The sequence below is a fragment of the Arvicanthis niloticus genome, chromosome 30, assembly GCF_011762505.2.
Source record: "Arvicanthis niloticus isolate mArvNil1 chromosome 30, mArvNil1.pat.X, whole genome shotgun sequence".
Lineage (NCBI taxonomy): Eukaryota > Metazoa > Chordata > Mammalia > Rodentia > Muridae > Arvicanthis > Arvicanthis niloticus.
Window position 1 is genome coordinate 5,244,908 of NC_133438.1, and position 24,177 is coordinate 5,269,084.

Here is a 24,177-nt window from a genome sequence, read left to right on the forward strand (position 1 = left end):
AGGAGCTGCAGGGGTTGGGCTCCAGGTCTCAGATCTCTGGAAGGTTGGAAGGCAAGGCTCAGGCTCAAAGCAGACGAGCGGTGGCCACACCGTGGCTGGGACAGCATATTCTTGCCAGTCCAGGCCCAGCTGCTGTTTTAACAAGCCAGGCAGGACCTGAACGCACAAGCTTGTGGTTCGAGAATGCTCCACAAGGGGGCTCCAGTGTCTCTAAATCGCTCCGGCTGGGTGCTGGTTTTGTGGTTTGAGAGCTGATTCATACTCAGATACCAGTCTCCCTTTTCCTGTCCTGAGCCCCCACGATGGTATGGAGAGTTGTGTGCACTTATGTGTAGGGCCTGGGAACGTAGCAGCCAGCAAGATTATGCCTGGAAGATCTGGGTAGGAAGGTCCACAAACAAGCAAATGAGAAAATGCCAGCTCAAGAGGGACCCCGGGGGGCCCCAAGATACAGTGATATGGAGGTGGGGGAGGGGCTGCTCCAATGAGAACACCTTCTCTGAGGGTGTCACACATCCATGAAATCCATAGTGGTCTTTGGTTCTCAAGGCCAGCAGGATCTGACCTGCAGACCCAGTCCTAAGGGGCTTGAGATAAGATCCGTGCTGGTTCCCCGGGGTCGGGATGGAGGATAATGAGTAGGATTCTTCAGTCAGCTGACTGATCTTCCTACAAGGATATCATGGGTAGACACAGATAGATGGATCGACCTGTCTCTCTGTCTCTCTCCAGAAAGAGATAAGAGATTATAAAGGATGAAATTCATGGGATTTGGAATCTGAGATGTCCCAGAAAATCCAGTGATTGCCCCTCCCCCGCCCCCTCCTTCCCCCCGTGTAATCCGAGGTCTCTGTAGTTTTAGTTCAGACAATCAATCTTGGTCTTCAAATACCACACGGAAAATTCCAGAAATAAAGCATTCATCTTAATTTACATACCGTTCGGAACAGTATGAAATAGTATGCATCCATTGCTCCGTTAGGAACAAATCCTTTGTTTAGTGTATCCAGGCTGTATATAGGTAATCACTTAGGCACCATCTCAGTTACCAGAAGGACTGTCCCAGTACCATAGTGCTTGTGTTCCAGGAAACCTTATTTTGCCTGCTGAGAGTGATGACAGGTATAAAAAGGCAAACTCTTTTGGAAGACTTCATCTGAAAAGAACAGTGCATCTGTCTCTTCAAGGGCATCTCCAACACCCTGATGTCTCCACTGCAACCTAGGCGTCCCCTCCACAGCTTCATGGACTGTCCCTGCCACACTGCCTGGTCTTCCAGGCTCTTCTCTGGCACCTCCGGTGCAAGCCTGTATGATGCTATGAAGCTGAGTGCATACTCTTCCAGAGAAAGGGCTGTTTAGGGAAATGTTTCCCCAGGTTCAGTCATGTGGGTTCAGTGGCCTCTGCAACCATGGTAACACGGGGCCCACTCCCTCTCAGATGTGAGGGCCTGCAGAATTCGAGAGTTACTTCGCTGTGGAGGGGGCCAGCGAGGTTGGGCATAAGTACTATCTGAGACAGGGTGTATGGCTGGCTTTGTGTGTCAACTCGACACAGCTAGAGTCATCGCAGAGAAAACAGTCTCAGTTAAGGACATGTCTCCATGAGATCCAGCTGTAAGGCATTTTCTCAGTTAGTGATCAAGGGGGGGAGGTCACAGCCCACTGGTGGTGCCAGGTGGTCCTGGGTTCTATAAGAAAGCAGGCTGAGCAAGCCATGGGAAGCAACTAGTAAATAACACACCTCCGTGGCCTCTGCATCAGCTCCTGCCTTCAGGTTCTCAGCCCTGCTTGAGTTCCTGTCCTGGCTTCCTCCAATGATGGACTATGATCTGGCAGTGTATGCCAAATAAACCCTTTCTTCCCCAACCTGCTGTTTGGTCATGGTACTTTGTCTCAGCAGCCGAAACCCTAAGACATGGGGACAGCCAGAAACTCTTCAGGATGCACACACTTCCTACCATGCAGAGGTGGTCTCTGTTGGCCCCAGCTTGGGGCTGGGAGGAGGCACCCCCCAACATCCGATGGCCCATCTCCTTCTCCCCCCACCCCCAGCATCCGAAGACCCATCTCTTTCTCCCAGATGCGCACCCCAGTAGCCCCTGGGACACGCCGCCAACCCAACAATGCTCCGGTCCACAGTCACATCAATGTTTATTCAGAGTATGGTCCCAGTCTGTGATACTTCTTTGCTCTTTTCTCATGAGGTGACCTAAGCAGATTCCACCCCCCTTCTTCTGTCAACCCCCTGTTCCCCCCACCACCGCCTCTCTTCTGTCAACCCCCTGTCTCCCACCCCTTCCAGCACCCAGGAGTCTTGTTTGCTTTTCCAGGACCAGATGTTCAACCAGGAAGCATAACACCCCTCCCCTACCACAGGGCAGATGCTTCCACCTATGATGGAGTAACTCTCTCATCTCAGTCAGGGCCTGGAGTTCTGCAAGAGGGGATTCTGGCCTTGGAACAGGCCCAGTAGCCCGCTGTCTGGGACTGGTTCTTTAATGATCTTCTGAATCTGTGGACAGAGGTGAAGAAGTTGAGAAGCCCCATCTCTCTGGTCCTCCTCGCTCTCTCTCTCTCTCTCTCTCTCTCTCTCTCTCTCTCTCTCTCTCTCTCTCTCTTCCAGCCACTCACTCTCCTAGAGAAACAGCTCAGCCATCAAGAGTATTTTCTGTTCTTGCAGAGGATCTGGGTTCAGTTCCCACCTCCCACATGGCCACTCGCAACTCTAGCTCCAGTTCCAAAGGATGCGATGCCCTGTTCTGGACTCATTGAGCACTGTACACATGATTCGCAAGACAGGCAAAACATCCACACACATAAAGTAAAATAAAAACATTTTTAAAAGTATTCTGGGGCTGGACATGGAGGTGCTTTAACATAGCACTCAGGAGACAGAGCAAGCATACCTCTGATTTTGAAGCCAGCCTGATCTACAATCAGAGTTTCAGACCAGCCATGGTTATATAGTAAGCCCTTGTCCTAAAAAGTGAGGGGGCCCCCTGGGAATGGGCTGAGGGTATGACTCAGTGTATAAAACATGTGTACGAGTGTCAAGACTCAAGTTCTGATGCCCAGAACCCACATAGCCGCTGGCTGGGCAGGGCCCACTCTAATTCCAGTCTCGATATCTCAGAACACGCTGGCTGGGGAGCAGCCACCCACAGCCTCAAGCTCCAGGTCTGACAGACAGACCCTGCCTATGTGTATAAGGTAGAAGAGTGATCAAGGAAGGCTGTAGACACGAACCTCACGCCTCTGCGTGCATGCACACACACATTCTCACCACATGAACACAAATGTTCACATACAGGCACTCTGCACACAGGCACTCCAAAAATGGAAGAAGAGAAAAATGGCGTTCCTTTTCATCTAGTTCTCGATGCACCTGCCTGGTTGAGCTAGTCACCCACCATCTGGGTCTGCTCTGTCAAGTTGGACCACTAGTGGTGGACGGCTCTCTCTTGGAGTCTCTTCTCTTCTTCGCTAGTCTTATCTTACCCAACATTCCTTTAGGCCCTCAGCTCCTGCACAGGCCCAGACTGTGCCCATGAAATCTCAACCCATTTACACAGCTCCCTCTTGAACAGGAGTAACCAAGCACATTAGCATCATAGCTTAATCTCCAGAGAACCAAGGTGTGTATGTCCACTGTCTCTGCCCTGGCGAAGGCCCACTGCTGCTCTCAGGATGTGTGAAGGGGCCTCCCGGCCAGTCACACTGCCCTCCTGGGACACCTAAGGTAACACTGCTGTTTTGCCCTGCCCTGCCCCTGGGTGTTTTTCAGAGACCTAAAGAAATGATATTCCTCAGTAAGGCATAATGGTGCATATCTGTAATCCCAGTTCTCAGGAGGCTGAGGCAGGAGGCTTGCCATGAGTTAGAGGCCAGCCTGAACTACAGAGTAAGACCGTCTCAAAGGGAGTTGGGGGAAGAAAAAAACAAAACAAACAAGACAAAACAGGAAAATAGAAAGGGTTGGGCCAACAACACACCTCAGCAAATATAGGCACTTTCTTCAAGCCTGACCTGTGTGTGCTCTGGCCTGGGGAAGGAGAGAACTGACTCCCTCAAGTGAGCCCATGCACATTAACACACACACACACACACACACACACACACACACACACACACACACACACACTACAATGTGAATAAAATAAATTAAGAAACCATGCTGGGTGGTGGTGGTGCACTTGAGAGGCAGAGGCAGGTGGATCGCTGAGCTGGAGACCAGCTTGATCTATAGAACGACTTCCAGGACATCCAGGGCTACACAGAGAAACTCTGTCTGAAAAAAAACAAAACAAAACAAACCAACAAAAATAACACCAAAGAGCCAACTGGGTGTAGTGGTATGTGCCTGTAATCACCTGGGAGGCAGAGACACGAAGAACAGAAGTTTAACCTCACCCAGGGTGTCCAAGGCCAGCCTGGGACACAGGAGACCCTATATCAAAAGGAGGGGAATTTCTTCTATTCCCAGAAGCCCAAAGGGCCCAGTACCTCCTTGAACTGGGGGTGGGCAGCATCCCTCACAAGCTGCAGAATGAGCGATTCACTGGTGGAGAGGAAAGCTCCACTCTGTCTCATACGGGCCAGAGCCACCAGCCGGTCGACCTGGCTGCAAGAGAGATGGAGAGATGGAGGTGTGAATGCTGTCATGTGCCTGACACACATGGCAGGCGCCATCCCCACAGAGACCCTCTACCTTCGAGAAGAGCAGGCATCCACCACTACATGGACCTGCAGTCCCCGGTCAAGGAGGTCCAGAGCCGTGTTCTAAGGGCAGAGAGGTCAGGTCCAGACCCAGAGCATGAACAGGGCTCCCAGTGAGGGACTGGGAAGTCCAAGTCAGAACTGGGTACTGGAAATGAGGATGAGGGAGGCTCCGCCAGGGCCCCCGGGCAGGAGGGAGGGCCAGGAGTTGAGGATGGGAAATTCAGGCGTCAGACAAGATCTCACCAAGATGCAGGCTTGGGTCTCGATGCCACAGAGCAGCACAGACCGCAGCTGGGACCGGCTATCCAGCTCCTTCTGTAAGGTGGGCACCATGCTGAAGCATGTCTTACTCACTGGCCGAATGCCCTGAGCGCCCAGCTCAGGAACTGTGGGGCCCAAGCCTTCTGGGTACTGCTCTGTCAGCAAGACAGGGACATTTAGCAGCTGGGCCACCTACGTGGGGAAAGAGACAAAGGGCTGGATCTCAGGGCTGAGGGCTGAGGACTGGATTCCTAGGGTCTGAGGGAGGAGGGCTTGGGCTTGAACCCCTGGGTCTTCAAAGGAAGAAGGCTCTGTGTACCTTAAGCATCCGGGCAGCCACTGACACGATCTGTGGGAAGTAGGCTATACTAGGACGAAACTTCTCCTGCATGTCACACAGGAACAGGACGGAGGACTCTGGGAGGATCCGGCCCAGGCTAGCCCTGGATGCTGCCATTTCCTAGGGGTGGACAGAGGGACAGTAGAGGGGCAGGGTCAGGTGAGGACCACAGGGATTCAGTGAAGTGCTTAGTAAATGTGTGGTTTTGACACGGCACGACCATGTCAAGAGCCAAGCCCTTAGAATCATGGGAAATGGGCAAAGCCTTTGTGAAATCTGAGCGCCAATACTGACAATGTGTTATAGGAAGTGTCCACCATAGCTTTCACCCCACCCCTTATGTTTGTGGCCGACAGACTGGCCCCTCAGAGACTGTTCCTAAGATCAGCTAGCCTGGCTCCTTGTTTATCTGTATGTAGTCAGTCTGCCTCCTGTTCAACTGTGTGGTGGTGTGAATAGGTTTGGCCCCCCATAGATTCATGTATTTGAATGCTTGGCACATAGGAAGGGTCACAATTAGGAGGCATGGTCTTGTTGGAGAAAGCATGTCACTATAGGGGTGGACTTTGAGGTCTATGCTCAAGCCAGTCTCCTCCTTGTTGCCTGAAGAACTCTCGGCTCCGTCTCCAGCACCATGTCTGCCTGCATGTTTCCCGACATGATGATGATGGACTGAACCTCTGAAACTCTAAGCCAGCCCCAATTAAATGTTTGCCTTTACAAGAGTTGCCATGGTCATGGTGTCTCTTCAAGGCAATAAAACACTAAGACAAACTGTATATAATAAATACACTGAGGTTGCATGGGGGGAGGCGGGCATGGAGAGGAGGTGGGGAGGTGGGATGCTGCCATTTTCCTGAATGTGCATTCCTATATCTTGTCTTTTCTTCACTTCCTCGCTGTCCTTGGGGTTGTGCGGGATACAGCAGGAGATGAGCATTAAGGGACTCATCCAGGGTTCACACACTTAGTTCTGTGGTCCAAGCACCCTGCATTCCTGCCCCCATCTCCAGGACTTCTCATCTGCTCTCATTGGCCTGAAATGTTCTCCCTCCCTCCCTCCCTCCCTCCCTGTTCATAGGCAGGGCTACTTTCTTCTTCTTCTTCTTCTTCTTCTTCTTCTTCTTCTTCTTCTTCTTCTTCTTCTTCTTCTTCTTCTTCTTCTTCTTCTTGTTTTTTTTTTTTTTTTTTTTTTTTGAGACAGGGTTTCTCTGTGTAGTCCTGGCTGTCCTGGAACTCACTCCGTAGACCAGGCTGGCCTCGAACTCAGAAATCTGCCTGCCCCTGCCTCCCAAGTGCTGGGATTAAAGGCGTGCGCCACCACCGCCCGGCACTTTCTTCTTTAAAAAAAAAAAAAAAAAAAAAAAAAAAACTATTTCTTTATTTTAAGTTTATGAGTACACTGTAGCTGTCTTCAGACACACCAGAAGAGGGGATTGGATCCCATTACAGATGGTTGTGAGCCACCATGTGGTTGGTGGGAATTGAACTCAGGACCTATGGAAGATCAGTCTTAACCACTGAGCCATCTCTCCAGTCCCAGGGCTCCTTTCTTAAGGAAGCCTTTTCTGAGCATGTCTGCCTTGGCCCCAGCGACATCCTCTAGACATAACCCCCACCACCCCCACCTCCGCTTTCCCCTTGTATAAAGATTATACAAGGTCAACAAGTAGTTGATTCACTTTCTATCTGTCACTAGTGGAGCTCATTCAGGGCTCCACCCCTGGGGAAACTGAGGCATGAGCAGTAAGGTGACCTGTCTAAGGGCATACAGATCTGGGACATTATCCTTGAGATAAAAAGGGTCACAGGTTCTTGCTACTTAGCCCGAGGTGACCTTAAACTTAAACTGATGCCCTTGTGGATCAGCCCGCCCAAGTGCTGGACTAATAAGCATGTCGCACCGTGCCAGGCTTTGAGATTCTTAAAACCTGGCTTTTTCAGAAAGGCCAATAGTTCTCCAGTCTCGGTTTACCCATGTGTGGTGGTTTGAATATGTTTGGTCCAGGGAGTGGCAGATTAGGAGGTGTAGCCCTGAGGAGTAGGTTTGGCCTTGTGGGAGGAAGTGTGTCACTGTGGGGGTGGGCCTTGAGAACTTCCTCCTAGCCCCCTGGAAGTCAGTGTTCTCCTGAAGGCCTTCTGATCAAGATGTAGGGCCCTCACTCCCCCTGCTCCGTGGCTGTCTGGACGCTGCCATGTTTCTTACCTTGATGATAACAGACTGAACCTCTGAACCTGTAAGCCAACCCCAATTAAATGGTGTCCTTTATAGGAGTTGACTTGGTCATGGTGTCTATTCACAGCAATGGAAACCTTAACTAAGACTCCATGTATAAAACACTGTTGCTGAACTGCCTTCTGGGACTTGGGAAGATTCTCACGCATGGCATATTACCAAGTCATCGAAAATAATGAAAACCTAATAGGCCTACAACGCTGGTGAACCCCAAAAGTACTATATTCAAGAACAAGGCCCACAACAACGGCCCTGTGATGTATGAGTCTACTCAATGGAATCCCAGAATGGCCCATGACTGTAATTTCAGCACTTAGGAGGCTGAGCCAGGGGGATCACTGAGTGTGCAAGGCCGGCCTGTGGCTAAAAGGAGAGTTCCAAGTCAACCAGGAATATGGGGTGTCTTTAAAAGCCAATGAAGGAGCTGGAGAGATGGCTCGGCAGTTACGAGCACTGGCTGCCTTTGTAGAGGGCCTGGATTTGATTCTCAGCGCCCTCCTGGAAGCTCACAGCCATCTGTAATTTTAGTTCCAGGGCACACTCAATGACCTACTTTGGCCTCTGCAGACTCCAGGCGACAATGTGGTGCGCTGACATACATGAGGGTAAAATACCCATGGACATAAAATAAAGTAATTATTAAAAAATGTAAAAAGAAAAACATGTTAAAATAGTAAATTAATAAGAAATTTTAAAATTAAGGGCTGGAGAGATGGCTCAGTGGTTAAGAGCACTGATTGCTCTTCCAGAGGTCCTGAGTTCAATTCCCAGCAACCACATGGTGGTTCACAAACCATCTGTAATGGGATCTGATGCCCTCTTCTGATGTGTCTGAAGACAGCTAGTGTACTCATATAAATAAAATAAATGAATATTTAAAAAAAAATTAAATTTAAGTTCGAGGCCAGCCTGGTCTACAGAGTGAGTTCCAGGACAGCCAGGGCTACACAGAGAAACCCTGTCTCGAAAAACCAAAAAACAAAAAATTAAATTTAAATGCACGGGGGGGGGGGGGCATATTCATGTGTGTACCATCTCTGTTAACCTTGGAACAAAGCATTTTCATCATGGCAAGTTGCCCGGAGCCAACCTTACTCCATTTTGAAAGAATAGTTTTGGGTCTTGTTTTTCCTCAGCTATCACCTCCTGAGAAAGCAGATGGCCAGTGGTCACTGTGCCCTAAGGAAAGTGGATCCCACTTGGCAGAGGGAAACCTGTGCTCCAGAGGGGCCAGGCCGTTCATCCTCACTTCCCCTGAATGGTGTCTGTCCACCCACAGGGTCTGAGGCTTCACAGCCAATGGCTCGTGTCAGCCAGTGTTCCTAGGAGCCTGTGCTGTTGCTGGGTCCTCAAACTGCTGCACAACTCGGGGTTCCTGCTGGGCTTTCTCTGCAGCTCTTTCCCACTGTTTGTGTGTAGATTTGTTTGTGCTCAGTCATCATTGATTCATTCAGTGGGGCATGGGGACACAGGGACCTAATAGAAGAGGACACTGAGGGAGGTGACACCCAACAGGGGGACACTGAGGGAGGTGACACCCAACAGAGGGGACACTGAGGGAGGTGACACCCAACAGGGGGGACACTGAGGGAGGTGACACCCAACAGGGGGGACACTGAGGGAGGTGACACCCAACAGAGGGGACACTGAGGGAGGTGACACCCAACAGAGGGGACACTGAGGGAGATGGACACCCAACAGAGGGGGCACTGAGGGAGGTGACACCCAACAGAGGGGACACTGAGGGAGGTGACACCCAACAGAGGAGACACTGAGGGAGGTGACACCCAACAGGGGGGACACTGAGGGAGGTGACACCCAACAGAGGGGACACTGAGGGAGGTGACACCCAACAGAGGGGACACTGAGGGAGGTGACACCCAACAGAGGGGACACTGAGGGAGGTGACACCCAACAGGGGGGACACTGAGGGAGATGGACACCCAACAGAAGGGACACTGAGGGAGGTGACACCCAACAGAGGGGACACTGAGGGAGGTGACACCCAACAGAGGGGACACTGAGGGAGATGGACACCCAACAGAGGGGACACTGAGGGAGGTGACACCCAACAGAGGGGACACTGAGGGAGGTGACACCCAACAGAGGGGACACTGAGGGAGATGGACACCCAACAGGGGGGACACTGAGGGAGGTGACACCCAACAGAGGGGGCACTGAGGGAGGTGACACCCAACAGAGGGGACACTGAGGGAGATGGACACCCAACAGAGGGGACACTGAGGGAGGTGACACCCAACAGAAGGGACGCTGAGGGAGGTGACACCCAACAGAGGGGACACTGAGGGAGGTGACACCCAACAGAGGGGACACTGAGGGAGATGGACACCCAACAGAGGGGACACTGAGGGAGGTGACACCCAACAGAGGAGACACTGAGGGAGATGGACACCCAATAGAGGGGACACTGAGGGAGATGACACCCAACAGAGGGGACACTGAGGGAGGTGACACCCCTCAGAGGGGACACTGAGGGAGGTGGATACCCAACAGAGGGGACACTGAGGGAGGTGACACCCAACAGAGGGGACACTGAGGGAGATGAACACCCAATAGAGGGGACACTGAGGGAGATGAACACCCAATAGAGGGGACACTGAGGGAGGTGGACACCCAACAGGGGGGACACTGAGGGAGATGGACACCCAATAGAGGGGACACTGAGGGAGGTGGACACCCAACAGGGGGGACACTGAGGGAGGTGGACACCCAACAGGGGGGACACTGAGGGAGGTGGACACCCAACAGGGGGGATACTGAGGGAGATGGACACCCAACAGGGGGGACACTGAGGGAGGTGGACACCCAACAGGGGGGACACTGAGGGAGATGGACACCCAACAGGGGGGACACTGAGGGAGGTGGACACCCAACAGGGGGGACACTGAGGGAGGTGGACACCCAACAGGGGGGACACTGAGGGAGGTGGACACCCAACAGGGGGGACACTGAGGGAGATGGACACCCAACAGGGGGGACACTGAGGGAGATGGACACCCAACAGAGGGGACACTGAGGGAGGTGGACACCCAACAGGGGGGACACTGAGGGAGGTGGACACCCAACAGAGGGGACACTGAGGGAGGTGGACACCCAACAGGGGGGACACTGAGGGAGGTGACACCCAACAGAGGAGACACTGAGGGAGATGGACACCCAACAGGGGGGACACTGAGGGAGATGGACACCCAACAGGGGGGACACTGAGGGAGGTGGACACCCAATAGAGGGGACACTGAGGGAGGTGACACCCAACAGAGGGGACACTGAGGGAGGTGACACCCAACAGGGGGACGCTGAGGGAGATGAACACCCAACAGGGGGGACACTGAGGGAGGTGGACACCCAACAGAGGGGACACTGAGGGAGATGGACCCCCAATAGAGGGGACACTGAGGGAGGTGATACCCAACAGGGGGGACACTGAGGGAGGTGACACCCAACAGGGGGACGCTGAGGGAGGTGACACCCAACAGGGGAGACACTGAGGGAGGTGACACCCAACAGGGGGACGCTGAGGGAGGTGACACCCAACAGAGGGGACACTGAGGGAGGTGACACCCAACAGAGGGGACACTGAGGGAGATGGACACCCAACAGGGGGGACACTGAGGGAGGTGACACCCAACAGAGGGGATAATGTGGAAGGTGACACCCAACAGAGGGGACACTGAGGGAGGTGACACCCCTCAGAGGGGACACTGAGGGAGGTGGATACCCAACAGAGGGGACACTGAGGGAGGTGACACCCAACAGAGGGGACACTGAGGGAGATGGACACCCAACAGGGGGGACACTGAGGGAGATGGACACCCAACAGGGGGGACACTGAGGGAGATGGACACCCCAATAGAGGGGACACTGAGGGAGGTGACACCCAACAGAGGGGACACTGAGGGAGGTGACACCCAACAGAGGGGACACTGAGGGAGGTGACACCCAACAGAGGGGACACTGAGGGAGGTGACACCCAACAGAGGGGACACTGAGGGAGATGGACACCCAACAGAGGGGACACTGAGGGAGATGACACCCAACAGAGGGGACGCTGAGGGAGATGGACCCCCAATAGAGGGGACACTGAGGGAGGTGATACCCAACAGGGGGGACACTGAGGGAGGTGACACCCAAAAGGGGGGACACTGAGGGAGGTGACACCCAACAGGGGGACGCTGAGGGAGGTGACACCCAACAGAGGGGACGCTGAGAGAGGTGACACCCAACAGAGGGGACACTGAGGGAGATGGACACCCAACAGAGGGGATACTGTGGGAGGTGACACCCAACAGAGGGGACACTGTGAGAGATGGACACCCAATAGAGGGGACACTGAGGGAGGTGGACACCCAACAGAGGGGACACTGTGAGAGATGGACACCCAACAGAGGGGACACTGAGGGAGGTGACACCCAACAGAGGGGACACTGAGGGAGGTGGACACCCAACAGGGGGGACACTGAGGGAGGTGACACCCAACAGGGGGACGCTGAGGGAGGTGACACCCAACAGGGGGGATGCTGAGGGAGGTGACACCCAACAGAGGGGACACTGAGGGAGGTGGACACCCAACAGAGGGGACACTGAGGGAGGTGACACCCAACAGAGGGGACACTGAGGGAGGTGACACCCAACAGAGGGGACACTGAGGGAGGTGACACCCAACAGGGGGACGCTGAGGGAGGTGACACCCAACAGGGGGGATGCTGAGGGAGGTGACACCCAACAGAGGGGACACTGAGGGAGGTGGACACCCAACAGAGGGGACACTGAGGGAGGTGACACCCAACAGAAGGGACACTGAGGGAGGTGGACACCCAACAGAGGGGACACTGAGGGAGGTGACACCCAACAGAGGGGACACTGAGGGAGGTGGACACCCAACAGAGGGGACACTGTGAGAGATGGACACCCAACAGAGGGGACACTGAGGGAGGTGACACCCAACAGAGGGGACACTGAGGGAGGTGGACACCCAACAGGGGGGACACTGAGGGAGGTGACACCCAACAGGGGGAATGCTGAGGGAGGTGACACCCAACAGAGGGGACACTGAGGGAGGTGGACACCCAACAGAGGGGATACTGTGGGAGGTGACACCCAATAGAGGGGACACTGAGGGAGGTGACACCCAACAGAGGGGACACTGAGGGAGGTGACACCCAACAGAGGGGACACTGAGGGAGGTGGACACCCAACAGAGGGGATACTGTGGGAGGTGACACCCAATAGAGGGGACACTGAGGGAGATGGACACCCAACAGAGGGGACACTGTGAGAGATGGACACCCAACAGAGGGGACACTGAGGGAGGTGACACCCAACAGAGGGGACACTGAGGGAGGTGGACACCCAACAGAGGGGACACTGTGAGAGATGGACACCCAACAGAGGGGACACTGAGGGAGGTGACACCCAACAGAGGGGACACTGAGGGAGGTGACACCCAACAGAGGGGACACTGAGGGAGGTGACACCCAACAGAGGGGACACTGAGGGAGGTGGACACCCAACAGAGGGGATACTGTGGGAGGTGACACCCAATAGAGGGGACACTGAGGGAGGTGGACACCCAACAGAGGGGACACTGTGAGAGATGGACACCCAACAGAGGGGACACTGAGGGAGGTGACACCCAACAGAGGGGACACTGAGGGAGGTGGACACCCAACAGGGGGGACACTGAGGGAGGTGACACCCAACAGGGGGACGCTGAGGGAGGTGACACCCAACAGGGGGGATGCTGAGGGAGGTGACACCCAACAGAGGGGACACTGAGGGAGGTGGACACCCAACAGAGGGGACACTGAGGGAGGTGACACCCAACAGAGGGGACACTGAGGGAGGTGGACACCCAACAGAGGGGACACTGAGGGAGGTGACACCCAACAGAGGGGACACTGAGGGAGGTGAAACCCAACAGAGGGGGCACTGAGGGAGGTGACACCCAACAGAGGGGGCACTGAGTGAGGTGGACACCCAACAGGGGGGACACTGAGGGAGGTGACACCCAACAGGGGGACGCTGAGGGAGGTGACACCCAACAGGGGGAATGCTGAGGGAGGTGACACCCAACAGAGGGGACACTGAGGGAGGTGGACACCCAACAGAGGGGATACTGTGGGAGGTGACACCCAATAGAGGGGACACTGAGGGAGATGGACACCCAACAGAGGGGACACTGTGAGAGATGGACACCCAACAGAGGGGACACTGAGGGAGGTGACACCCAACAGAGGGGACACTGAGGGAGGTGGACACCCAACAGAGGGGACACTGTGAGAGATGGACACCCAACAGAGGGGACACTGAGGGAGGTGACACCCAACAGAGGGGACACTGAGGGAGGTGACACCCAACAGAGGGGACACTGAGGGAGGTGACACCCAACAGAGGGGACACTGAGGGAGGTGGACACCCAACAGAGGGGATACTGTGGGAGGTGACACCCAATAGAGGGGACACTGAGGGAGGTGGACACCCAACAGAGGGGACACTGTGAGAGATGGACACCCAACAGAGGGGACACTGAGGGAGGTGACACCCAACAGAGGGGACACTGAGGGTGGTGGACACCCAACAGGGGGGACACTGAGGGAGGTGACACCCAACAGGGGGACGCTGAGGGAGGTGACACCCAACAGGGGGGATGCTGAGGGAGGTGACACCCAACAGAGGGGACACTGAGGGAGGTGGACACCCAACAGAGGGGACACTGAGGGAGGTGACACCCAACAGAGGGGACACTGAGGGAGGTGGACACCCAACAGAGGGGACACTGAGGGAGGTGACACCCAACAGAGGGGACACTGAGGGAGGTGAAACCCAACAGAGGGGGCACTGAGGGAGGTGACACCCAACAGAGGGGGCACTGAGTGAGGTGGACACCCAACAGGGGGGACACTGAGGGAGGTGACACCCAACAGGGGGACGCTGAGGGAGGTGACACCCAACAGGGGGGACGCTGAGGGAGGTGACACCCAACAGAGGGGACACTGAGGGAGGTGGACACCCAACAGAGGGGACACTGAGGGAGGTGACACCCAACAGAGGGGACACTGAGGGAGGTGACACCCAACAGAGGGGGCACTGAGGGAGGTGACACCCAACAGAGGGGGCACTGAGGGAGGTGGTGGTAAGCAACAAACTTTTTTTTAAGCTATATAGTAGGACACCAACATTTATTATTACAAAACCTCAGGCCAGCACAGTGGCACAGTCCTTTGATCCCAGCACTCAGGAAGCAGAGGCAGGTGGATCTCAGTGAGTTCTAGGGCAGTCAGCCAGGACTCCATAGAGACACTGTCTTAGGGTGTTATCACTGTGAAGAGACACCATGACCAAAGCAACTCTCATAAAGGACATTTCATTAGGGCTGGCTTACAGGTTCAGAGGGTCAGTCCATTATCATCATGGCAGGAAGCATGGCAGTGTCCAGGCAGACATGGTGCTGGAGAAGCAGCTAAGAGTTCTATATTTTTCCAAAGGCAGCCAGGAGGAGGGTCTAAGGCCCACCCCACAGTGATACACTTCCTCCAACAGGGCCACTCCTTTATGGACCAAGCACATTTAAAAACAACAGTGGGGACTGGGGATGTAGCTCAGTTGATGGAATGCTGGCCTATCATACACAAAACCCTGGACTCAATCCCCAAACCTGTACAAACTGGGCATGGTGGTGCTGCCTTCATCCTGGCACTGTGGAGATGGAGGCAGGAGAGAAGACGTAGATTGTCTTCAGTTATATTTTGAGTTCAAGGCCAGCCTGGATTCCAGACCTGCTCTCACCTGACCCCACCCCCATCCCTGACCCATCAGTACATTTTCTCGTCAGGCCTGGTACTGCACAAAGTACGCTCAGACACATGACTGCTACTGGCTTCTGGCATGAGTGCTGGGAATTCAAACTCTGGACACCTGGACTCCTCACACTTGTGTGCAGGCACGTTACCTCCTGAGCCAGGTCCCAGCCTAAGGTAACGTATTCTATCTGTAAAGGTGTCGGCTTCAGTAAGGTGAACAGCAGTGGAGGACAGCAATTTAAAGGTGTGTGCCAGCAGTGCCTGGTTTTGTGGAATTGTTTGGTTGGTTTGGGGGACAGGGTTTCTCTGTGCAGCCCTGGCTGTCCTGGAACTCATTCTGTAGACCAGGCTGGCCTCGAACTCAGAGATTTCCCCTGTCTCTGCCTCCTGAGTGCTGGAATTAAAGGTGTGCACCACCTGGTGCTATTTATTTATTTTAAAGACAAAGTCTCACTTTTGCCATTGGCTGGCCTCCAATGCTTGGCTCAGTCTCCTGAGTCCTGAGATTACAACCACGCACTACCATGCCCTGCACCTTTACTCTAATTTTACAACAGCCTTCCTTCCTTCCTTTCTTTCTCTCTTTCATCCTCAGGCCAGCACCGCTCTATACTGCCCATGCTACCTCCCAGAACCCCAGAGGCAACGCTGGCAATCAAAACCCCAAAGGTCACTTGGGCCACCAAAATACCAGAGGAAACACCGTACTGGACCTGAGGACTTGCAGGCCACCAGAACCACAAGCCACTCTAACCTAAAGATCAGAAAGGAAACAGCAACCAAGGGGGAAAACTCCATCCCGCAAAGATAAACTCAGAAACTGCAACCTAAACCTATAATTACCCCAAACCCAGATGCCTAGAGGCCAGCATAAGGACACAGTCCACATGAGCCAGGGCAATGCGGCATCACCACAGTCCAGGAGTCCTGCTACGGCAAGCCCTGGGTATCCCTAACACAGCCAAAGCACAAGAAGGTGACCTTAAGTATAATCTTAAGATGACAGAGGCCCCTAAAGAGAAAATGGAATAAAATCCCTTAAAGAAATTCAGGAAAGGGCTGGAGAAATGGCTTAGCAGTTAAGAGCACTGACTGCTCTTCCAGAGGTCCTGAGTTCAATTCCCAGCAACCACATGGTGGCTCACAACCATCTGTAATGGGGTCCAATCCCCTCTTCTGGTGTGTCTGAAGACAGCGACAGTGTACTCAACGTATAAAATAAATAAATAAATCTAAAAGAAAAAAGAAAAAAAGAAAAGAAAAGAAAAAGAAAAAGAAATCCAGGAAAACCCAAACAAACAGGGGAAGGAGAATAAAACTTTTCTAGACCTGAAAATGGAAAGAGAAGCAATAAAGAAAACAAACTGGGAAATCTGGAGACGGAAAACCCTGGGCACGTGAACAGGAACTAGAGCATCACCAACAGAATACAAAATATGGAACAGAGAATCTCAGACATGAAAAATATGATAGAAAAAAAATGATACACTGGTCAAAGAAAATGTCAAATCAAAAAAAAAAAATTCCTGACATAATATATCCAGGAAATCTGAGACATTATGAAAAGACCAAACCTAAGAATCATAAAAACAGAAGAATCTCACCTTAAAAGCCCAGAAAATAGTTTCAAAAAAAATCATAGGGAAAAAAAAATCCCAGCCTAAAGAAAAAGATGCCAATAAAAACACAAGAAGCTTACAGAAGACTGAACAGATTGGACCGGAAAAGAAAGTCCCCCATCACATAATAATCAAAACACGACACACAGAACTAAAAATGAACATTAAAAGCCAAGGAACATATAAAGGTAGAGTCTAAAAGCCAGAGGGGCCTTGAAGACTCTAAGAGATCACAGATGATACCTTAATTCTGGACATCTATACCCCAAACACAAGGGCACCCACATTTGTAAAAGAAACATTACTGAGGCTTAAATCACACACCAAACCCCACACAGTAACAGTGGGAGACCTCAGCACCCAACTCTCACCAATGGACAGGTCATCAAGACAGAAACTAAACAGAGACATAACAGAACTAACAGAGGTTAGGATTCGATGGACCTAGCAGATATCTACAGAACGTGTCATCTAAACACTAAAGAATATATCTTTCTCTCAGCATCTCATGAAACCTTCTCCAAAACTGACCACATACCTGGTCACAAAGCAAGTCTCAACAAGAAAATTGAAATAACTCTCTGTATCCTATGAGACCACCGTGGATTAAAGCTAGATTTCAACAACAGAAACAACAGAAAGCCTACAAACTCATGGAAACTGAACCACTCTCTGCTGAATGACTACTGGGTCAAGGCGGAAATAAAGAAAGAAATTAAAGTCTTTCTAGAATTCAGTGAAAATGTATGTACAACATACCCAAACTTATGGGACACAATGAAAGCCGTGCTGAGAGTAAAGTTCACAGCACTAAGTGCCCTCATAAAGAAATCCGAGAGCTCCTACACCAGCAACTTGACAGCACACCTGAAAACTCTGGAACAGAAAGAAGCAAATGCATCCAAGAGGAGCAGTTGGCAGGAAATAATCAAACTCAGGGCTGAAATCAACCAAGTAGAAACCAAGAGAACAATACAAAAAAAAAAAAAAAAAAAAACAAACAAAAACAATGAAACAAAGAGCTGGTTCTTTGAGAAAATCATCAAGATAGACAAAACCCTTAAGCAAACTAACCAAAAGGCAGAGAGGAAGAATATCAAAATTAATGAGATCAGAAACAAAAAGGGAAATCTAACAACAGAGACCAAGGAAATCCAAAAAATAATAATAATAATAATTAGGTCATACTTTTAAAACCTGTATTCCACAAAAGTGGAAAATCTAAAGGGAATGAACAATTTTCTTGATAGATACTACTCGCCAAAGTTAAATCAAGATCAGATAAACAGCTTAAATAGGTCTGTAACCCGTAAGGAAATAGAAGCAGTCATTACCCGACTTTCAAGGGAGAGCTAATACCAAACCTCTTTTATTCACAAAATAGAAACATAAAGGACATAGCCAAATTCATCTTATGGGGCCACAGTCACCTTGATATTCAAACTACACAAAAACTCAACAAAGAAAGAGAATTACAGAATAATATCCCTCATGAACATTGATGCAAAAATACTCAATAAAGTACTCTCAAAGCAAATACAGAAAGACCATTCACCGTGATCAAGTAGGCTTCATCCCAGAGATTCGGGGATGGTTAAACATAGGAAAATCTGTCAATGTAATCCACCACATGAAAAAACTGAAAGAAGAAAAAAAATCATATGATCGGCTCTTTAGATGCAAGGAAAGCTTTTGACAAAATCCAATACCTCTTCATGATAAAAAAAATCTTGGAGATATTAGGAATACAGGGCACACACCTAAACACAGTAAGGGTAGTTTACAGCAAGTCTACAGCCAACATCAAATTAGGCTGAGAAAAAAAACACAAAGCTATTCCACTAAAATCAGGAATAAGACAAGGCTGTCCACTCTTGACATATCTACTCAATAGATAGTATACATAAGTGACCTCAAAACTCTATCAGGGAAACGCCTACAGCCACCTTCAGCAAAGTGGCTGGATACAAGCTTAACTCAAAAGAAAAAAAAAAAAAAAAAAACAGTAGTCTCCTTTATACAAATGATAAACGGGCTGAGAAAGAAACCAGGGACAATAGTTACAAATAATATAAAATATCTTGGTATAGGTCTAACCAAGCAAGTGAAAGATCTATAGGATAAGAACTTCAAATCTTTGAAGAAAGAAATTGAAGAAGATCTCAGAAGATGAGAAGACCTCCCATGCTCATGGATCAGGAGAATTAACATAGTGAAAATGGCCATCCTACCAAAAGCAATCCACAGACTCAGTGCAATCCCCATCAACATTCCAACACAATTCTTTACAGACCTTGAAAGAACAATTCTCAATCTCATATGGACAAACAAAAAATAAACCCAGGATAGCCAAAACAATCCTGAACAATAAAAGAAATTCTGGAAATATGACCATCCCTAACTTCAAGCTGTGCTACAGAATAGTAATACAAACTGCACAGTATTGTCATAAAAACAGACAACTTCATCAATGGAATGGAATGGAATGGAATTGAAGTCCCAGATTTAAATCCATACACCTATGGAAACTTGATTTTTTTTGACAAAGAAGCCAAAACCATAATACAGTGGAAAACAAAACATCTTCAACAAATGGTGCTGGTCTAACTGGATGTCTCCATGTTGAAGAATGCAAATAGATCCGTATCTATCACCCTGCACAAAACTCAAGTCCTAGAGGATCAAAGTCCTTAACATAAAACCAGGAACATTAAATCTAATAGAAGAGAAAGTGGGAAATACCCTAGAATACATTGGCAATGAAGACAACTTCCTGAACAGAACATCAACGGTTCAGGCTCTAAAACCAGCAATGTATAAATGGGACCTCATGAAAAGCTTCTGTAGGGCAAAGGACACTGTGAATAGGACAAATCAGGAGCCTGCAGATTGGGAAGAGATCGTCACCAACTCTACATGTGATAGAGGGCTAATATCCAAAATATATAGAGAACTCAATAAATTAGATACCAACAAACAAAATAACCCAATTAAAAATGGGGTACAGATTTAAACAGAGAATTCTCAACAGAGGAATCTCAAATGACTGAGAAACACTTAAAGAAATGTTCAATGTCCTTAGTCATCAGGGAAACAGAAATCAAAACGACCCAGAGATTACACTTACAACCTTCAGAATAGCTACGATCAAAACCTCAAGAGACAGCACATGTTGATAAGCACGTGCAGCAAGGAACACACTCCTCTCCTGCTGGTGGGAGTGCAAACTTGTACAACTTCACAATCAATACAGTGGCTTCTTGGAAGACTGGAAGTAAATCTGCCTCGGAACCCAGCTATATCATTCCTGGGCATATACCCAAGGGATGATACATCCTGGTCATGGATGGATCTAGAACACATGGATGGAAGTAGAAAAAAAAAATCATCCTCTGTGAGGTAACCCAGATCCAGAAAGACAAACATAATATGTGCTCATTTATACACGGACATTCATAAAGGACAAGTATGCTACGATCCACAGACCCAGAGAAGCTAAGTAACAAGGAGGGCTCGAGGGAAGACACAACAGACTAGATATCAAGGGGAGACTGGGGGTGGAGGGAGACGGTGAGGGGAGCAGGAAGGAGAGAGTATTGGGAGAGACAACTGGGATGGGGGGCGGGGCAGCTGCATCTCAGAAACAAGCTAGAGACCTAGTGTGGTACCACTCCCAGCTATCTAGGAAGTTGACCCTAGCTAAGACTCCTAGCAAGGGGGATATGGAGCCTGAACCAGCCATCTCCTGTACTCAGGCAAGACTTCCAGTGGACGGATTAGGATACCAACCCAGCCACAAAACCTTTGACTTACAATCTGTCCTGCCCACAAGATGTGCTGGGGTAAAGGTTGCCCAGAAATGGTGAGAGTGGCCAACCAAGGACTGGCCCAGCTTGAGACCCAAGCCACCAGAGGAAGCCCACCCCACTCTCTGAAGAGCCACAACCCAGAGGCCGGATAGCCTAGAGACCCAGGGTAGAACCAAACACTCCTGGCAATAGATAAATATTTTTTTTAAAAAAAAATTAAAAGTCAATGAAATGATTCCTAATGGTATTCTGCTATACTCAGAGATTGGTACTTGGGCGAGTTGTCAACAGAGACACTTTATCCAGCAACTGACGGAGACAGATGCAGAGACCCACAACCAAAACATTAGGCAGAGCTCGAGGAATCTTGCAGAAAGCGGGGAGGAAGGATTGTAGGAGCCAGAGTGGTCATCACAAGCCAGCCCACAGAATCAACTAACCTGGGTCCATAGGGGCTCGCTGAGTTGAACCAGCAACCAGGATGCCTGCATGAGACTGACCTAGGCCCTCTGCATGTTACAGCTGTGCAGCTTCGGCTTCTTGTGGGACTCCTAACAGTGGGAGCAGGGGCTGTCTCTGACTCTTTTCCGCTTTGGGGACCCTTTCCTCATACTGAGTTGTCTTGTCCAGCCTTAATACTGGGGGAGGTGCATAATCTTACAGCAATTTGATACGCTGTTTGGTTGGTGTCCGAGGGCACCTTTTTGGAAAAGAGTGGATGGGAGTCAGGACCGGGGACTGGGAGGGAAGTAGGGGAAACTGTGGTTGCGATGTTATATATGAGAGAATAAAAAAGAAAAAAAAAAAAAAAGTTCAGGCCAGCTGGGTGTGATCTGAAGACGAAGAAGTGGAACCTGGGTGAGAGATAGGCCAGAAAATGACCAATCTGAGAGAAAGAGTCGAGGTGGGGCGGGCATTAAGAAGTGAAGGGGGATGTCTGGACTGGAGAGAGATTTAGGGACATCGTGGGAGTTCTGGAAGAAGCCCTCAGTAAAGGAGACCTGTCTTAGGCTGAAGTAAGTGACATCCTGTGGATGGATTGAGGATGAGGCTGCTTCATTGGGCTAGTGGTTACTGTGCACCACTAAAGGAACCCAGATTTCCAAGCTGTGTGACCCTGAGTGAGTGTCACTCCCTCTCTGGGATGCTTTTCTTCTTGGAAGAAATGGGCGTGGGAATCGCCCACTCCCGGGGCTGATACAAAACTTAACTCTGGAGAAGCTTGAAGTTCCTCCCTGATGGTTCATCCTCAGCCCAACTGGAGCCCCGCCTCAGCCGGACACCCCGCAACGCTTCCGTTCCCCTCACCCCCGTCGGTAAGGACGGGCAGCTGGACTTACCCGGCGGTATCAGGTTCGAGTCCAGCCACTAGGTCCCTTCAGCGCACTTTCCCCACTGGACTGTCACTGGCTCCAGGCTGGGTCACCGTTTGGCCCGCTTTGGACACGAGGTATGCGCCCCTTACGTGTCTGCCACTCCCTCCCGAGCAGGCCAATCCGCTAGCGCCTCCGCTGCGCCCTGTAAGGGGCGGGGCAGCTAAGGCGGGTCAGTTACGAGAATCTGATTGGTCCGCAGAAGTTTAAGGGGGTGGAGAGATAACGCATAGCACCAATGGAGAGCCGATAAGGGCGTGAGTGGCGGCCTCTGCAGAGAGCTTAGATTCTAACTGGGAATGTGGGTGGAGGTTGCCAGGTTGCACCTTGCCTGACCGCTGCGCTCACGCCCTACCCCGGCTAGTGGAAGACGTGGGCTTATGACCTGGCTCTCCTATCTGAGCTAAAGGTGGTAGCACCCGCATGTAATGCCAGTTCACGACCATCGTGGGCTGCACAGTGAGAGCCTACCCTCCCAAACAACAACATCAACAAGCAAAACAAAACGAACAAACAAACAAACAAAACTGGCTTGCAGAGTCCAGAGAGGTCCGGACCTGATTTCTGTAGAGTTTGAGCTCTAGAACCCTGATGTTGGAAGAAGAGAACGGAGTCCTGCGACTTGTCTTCTGACCTCTGCAGACCCGATGTGGCACAGGCTTGGATACAAAGACAGAGAGACACTCACATACACCACAGAATAAGTAGATGGGGAAAAAAAAATTAAGTAAATACACCTCAGGGAAACCTCTTCCTTGTCCCCCCCCCACCCCCGGCTCACGTGACTGCATGAACCTCGGGATTCCATGGATGTCCTCCACACAGAGGCCAGGCTTCCGGCTTCCAGGTGTCTTTTGGGTCTCAATTTCACCCCTCCGAAGGAAGCTCAGGAGTAGCGTGTGAGCCTGAGGGTGGAGTGACTGACCCAACCCTGGAGGGGCTGGCACCCCCTCTCAGAGACAGGATCCCTCTCCTTCCAGCCAATGCAACCCCTCCCAAGTCTCCATTTAAAAACCCTGAACATTAATCGCCGAGTTTGTCTCTGTGCCCAGCCTAGCCTTGCTAAAGAAGCTTTTCTTCCTTGAATGGCTGTCTCCCGGCACTCTTCTCTGCCTCTGCACTCATGTCTGTCTGTTTTATATTCCAGGCCCAGCTATGTGTTAATTGGTCGTGTAGGAGATGCCCAAAGAGCCCTCTCCCCTCTTGTCTGCACTTCGTCTCTTGTATCAGTCCTTACCCAGCAAGCCACAGGCTCCAGAGTCTGCCCATCTACCCCATAAGATAGGAACGGTGTTAGGGGACCTCTCATCCTGGAACGCCAGCCCTCCCGTCTACTGACCCATGCCCTTGCACACTTTAAGGGGTGTGTTCTGACCTGTATTTCTACTTCAGAATGTTCAGCCGTGCATCCTAGAGCCCATGCAGTCCCCCAGGGTCTCTCAACTGGGCCCTGAGATCTGTGTGCAGTGAGACTTCTGTTCACATTCCATGGGGCTGCAGCTCAGGGACACCTGGTCCCCCAACTGGAGGCCCAACTACCTGAGGTTCCTATACAGCCAGATTTACAGGGTAGATAGCAGGAGGCCCCAAGGCTAGGTTCCAGCACTACTGGCATGTATTTTTTGTATACCCACTGTATACCAGACCTCAGAACCCAACATGAGCAAAGCCAATGAAAGTTCCAGAGGCTGTCTCTAGGGCAGTGGTTCTCAACCTGTGGTCGAAAGCCCTTTTTGGGGAGGGAGTCAATGACTCTCTTACTGGGGTCACATGTCAGATATCCTGAATATCAGATATTTACATTACAATTTGTAACAGTAGAAAATTACAATTTTGAAGTAGCAATGAAAATAATGTTATGATTGTGAGCCACCACACATGAGGAACTGTATGAAAGGGTCTCAGCATTAGGAAGGCTAGCAGGGGGTTAAAAAGTGGCCTGAGTAGCTGAGTATGGTGGTGCACACCTGTTCGGTTTGTTTTGTTTTTGGTAGTTTC

The 24,177-nt window shown here is 50.9% G+C and overlaps 1 protein-coding gene across 1 annotated transcript; it reads right to left on the minus strand.

Annotated features, from left to right (window-relative positions):
* Positions 1-2,136: 2,136 nt before the first annotated feature.
* LOC143440824 (isochorismatase domain-containing protein 2A) lies at positions 2,137-22,335 on the minus strand. The gene is made up of 6 exons (XM_076927658.1): positions 22,147-22,335; positions 5,302-5,442; positions 4,965-5,174; positions 4,711-4,781; positions 4,506-4,623; positions 2,137-2,514 (listed from the first exon to the last, which is right to left on the minus strand). The coding sequence occupies exons 2-6, from the start codon at positions 5,437-5,439 to the stop codon at positions 2,422-2,424; spliced, it is 630 nt and encodes a 209-aa protein (XP_076783773.1). The 5' UTR covers positions 5,440-5,442; positions 22,147-22,335; the 3' UTR covers positions 2,137-2,421.
* Between the last annotated feature and the right edge of the window lie 1,842 nt (positions 22,336-24,177).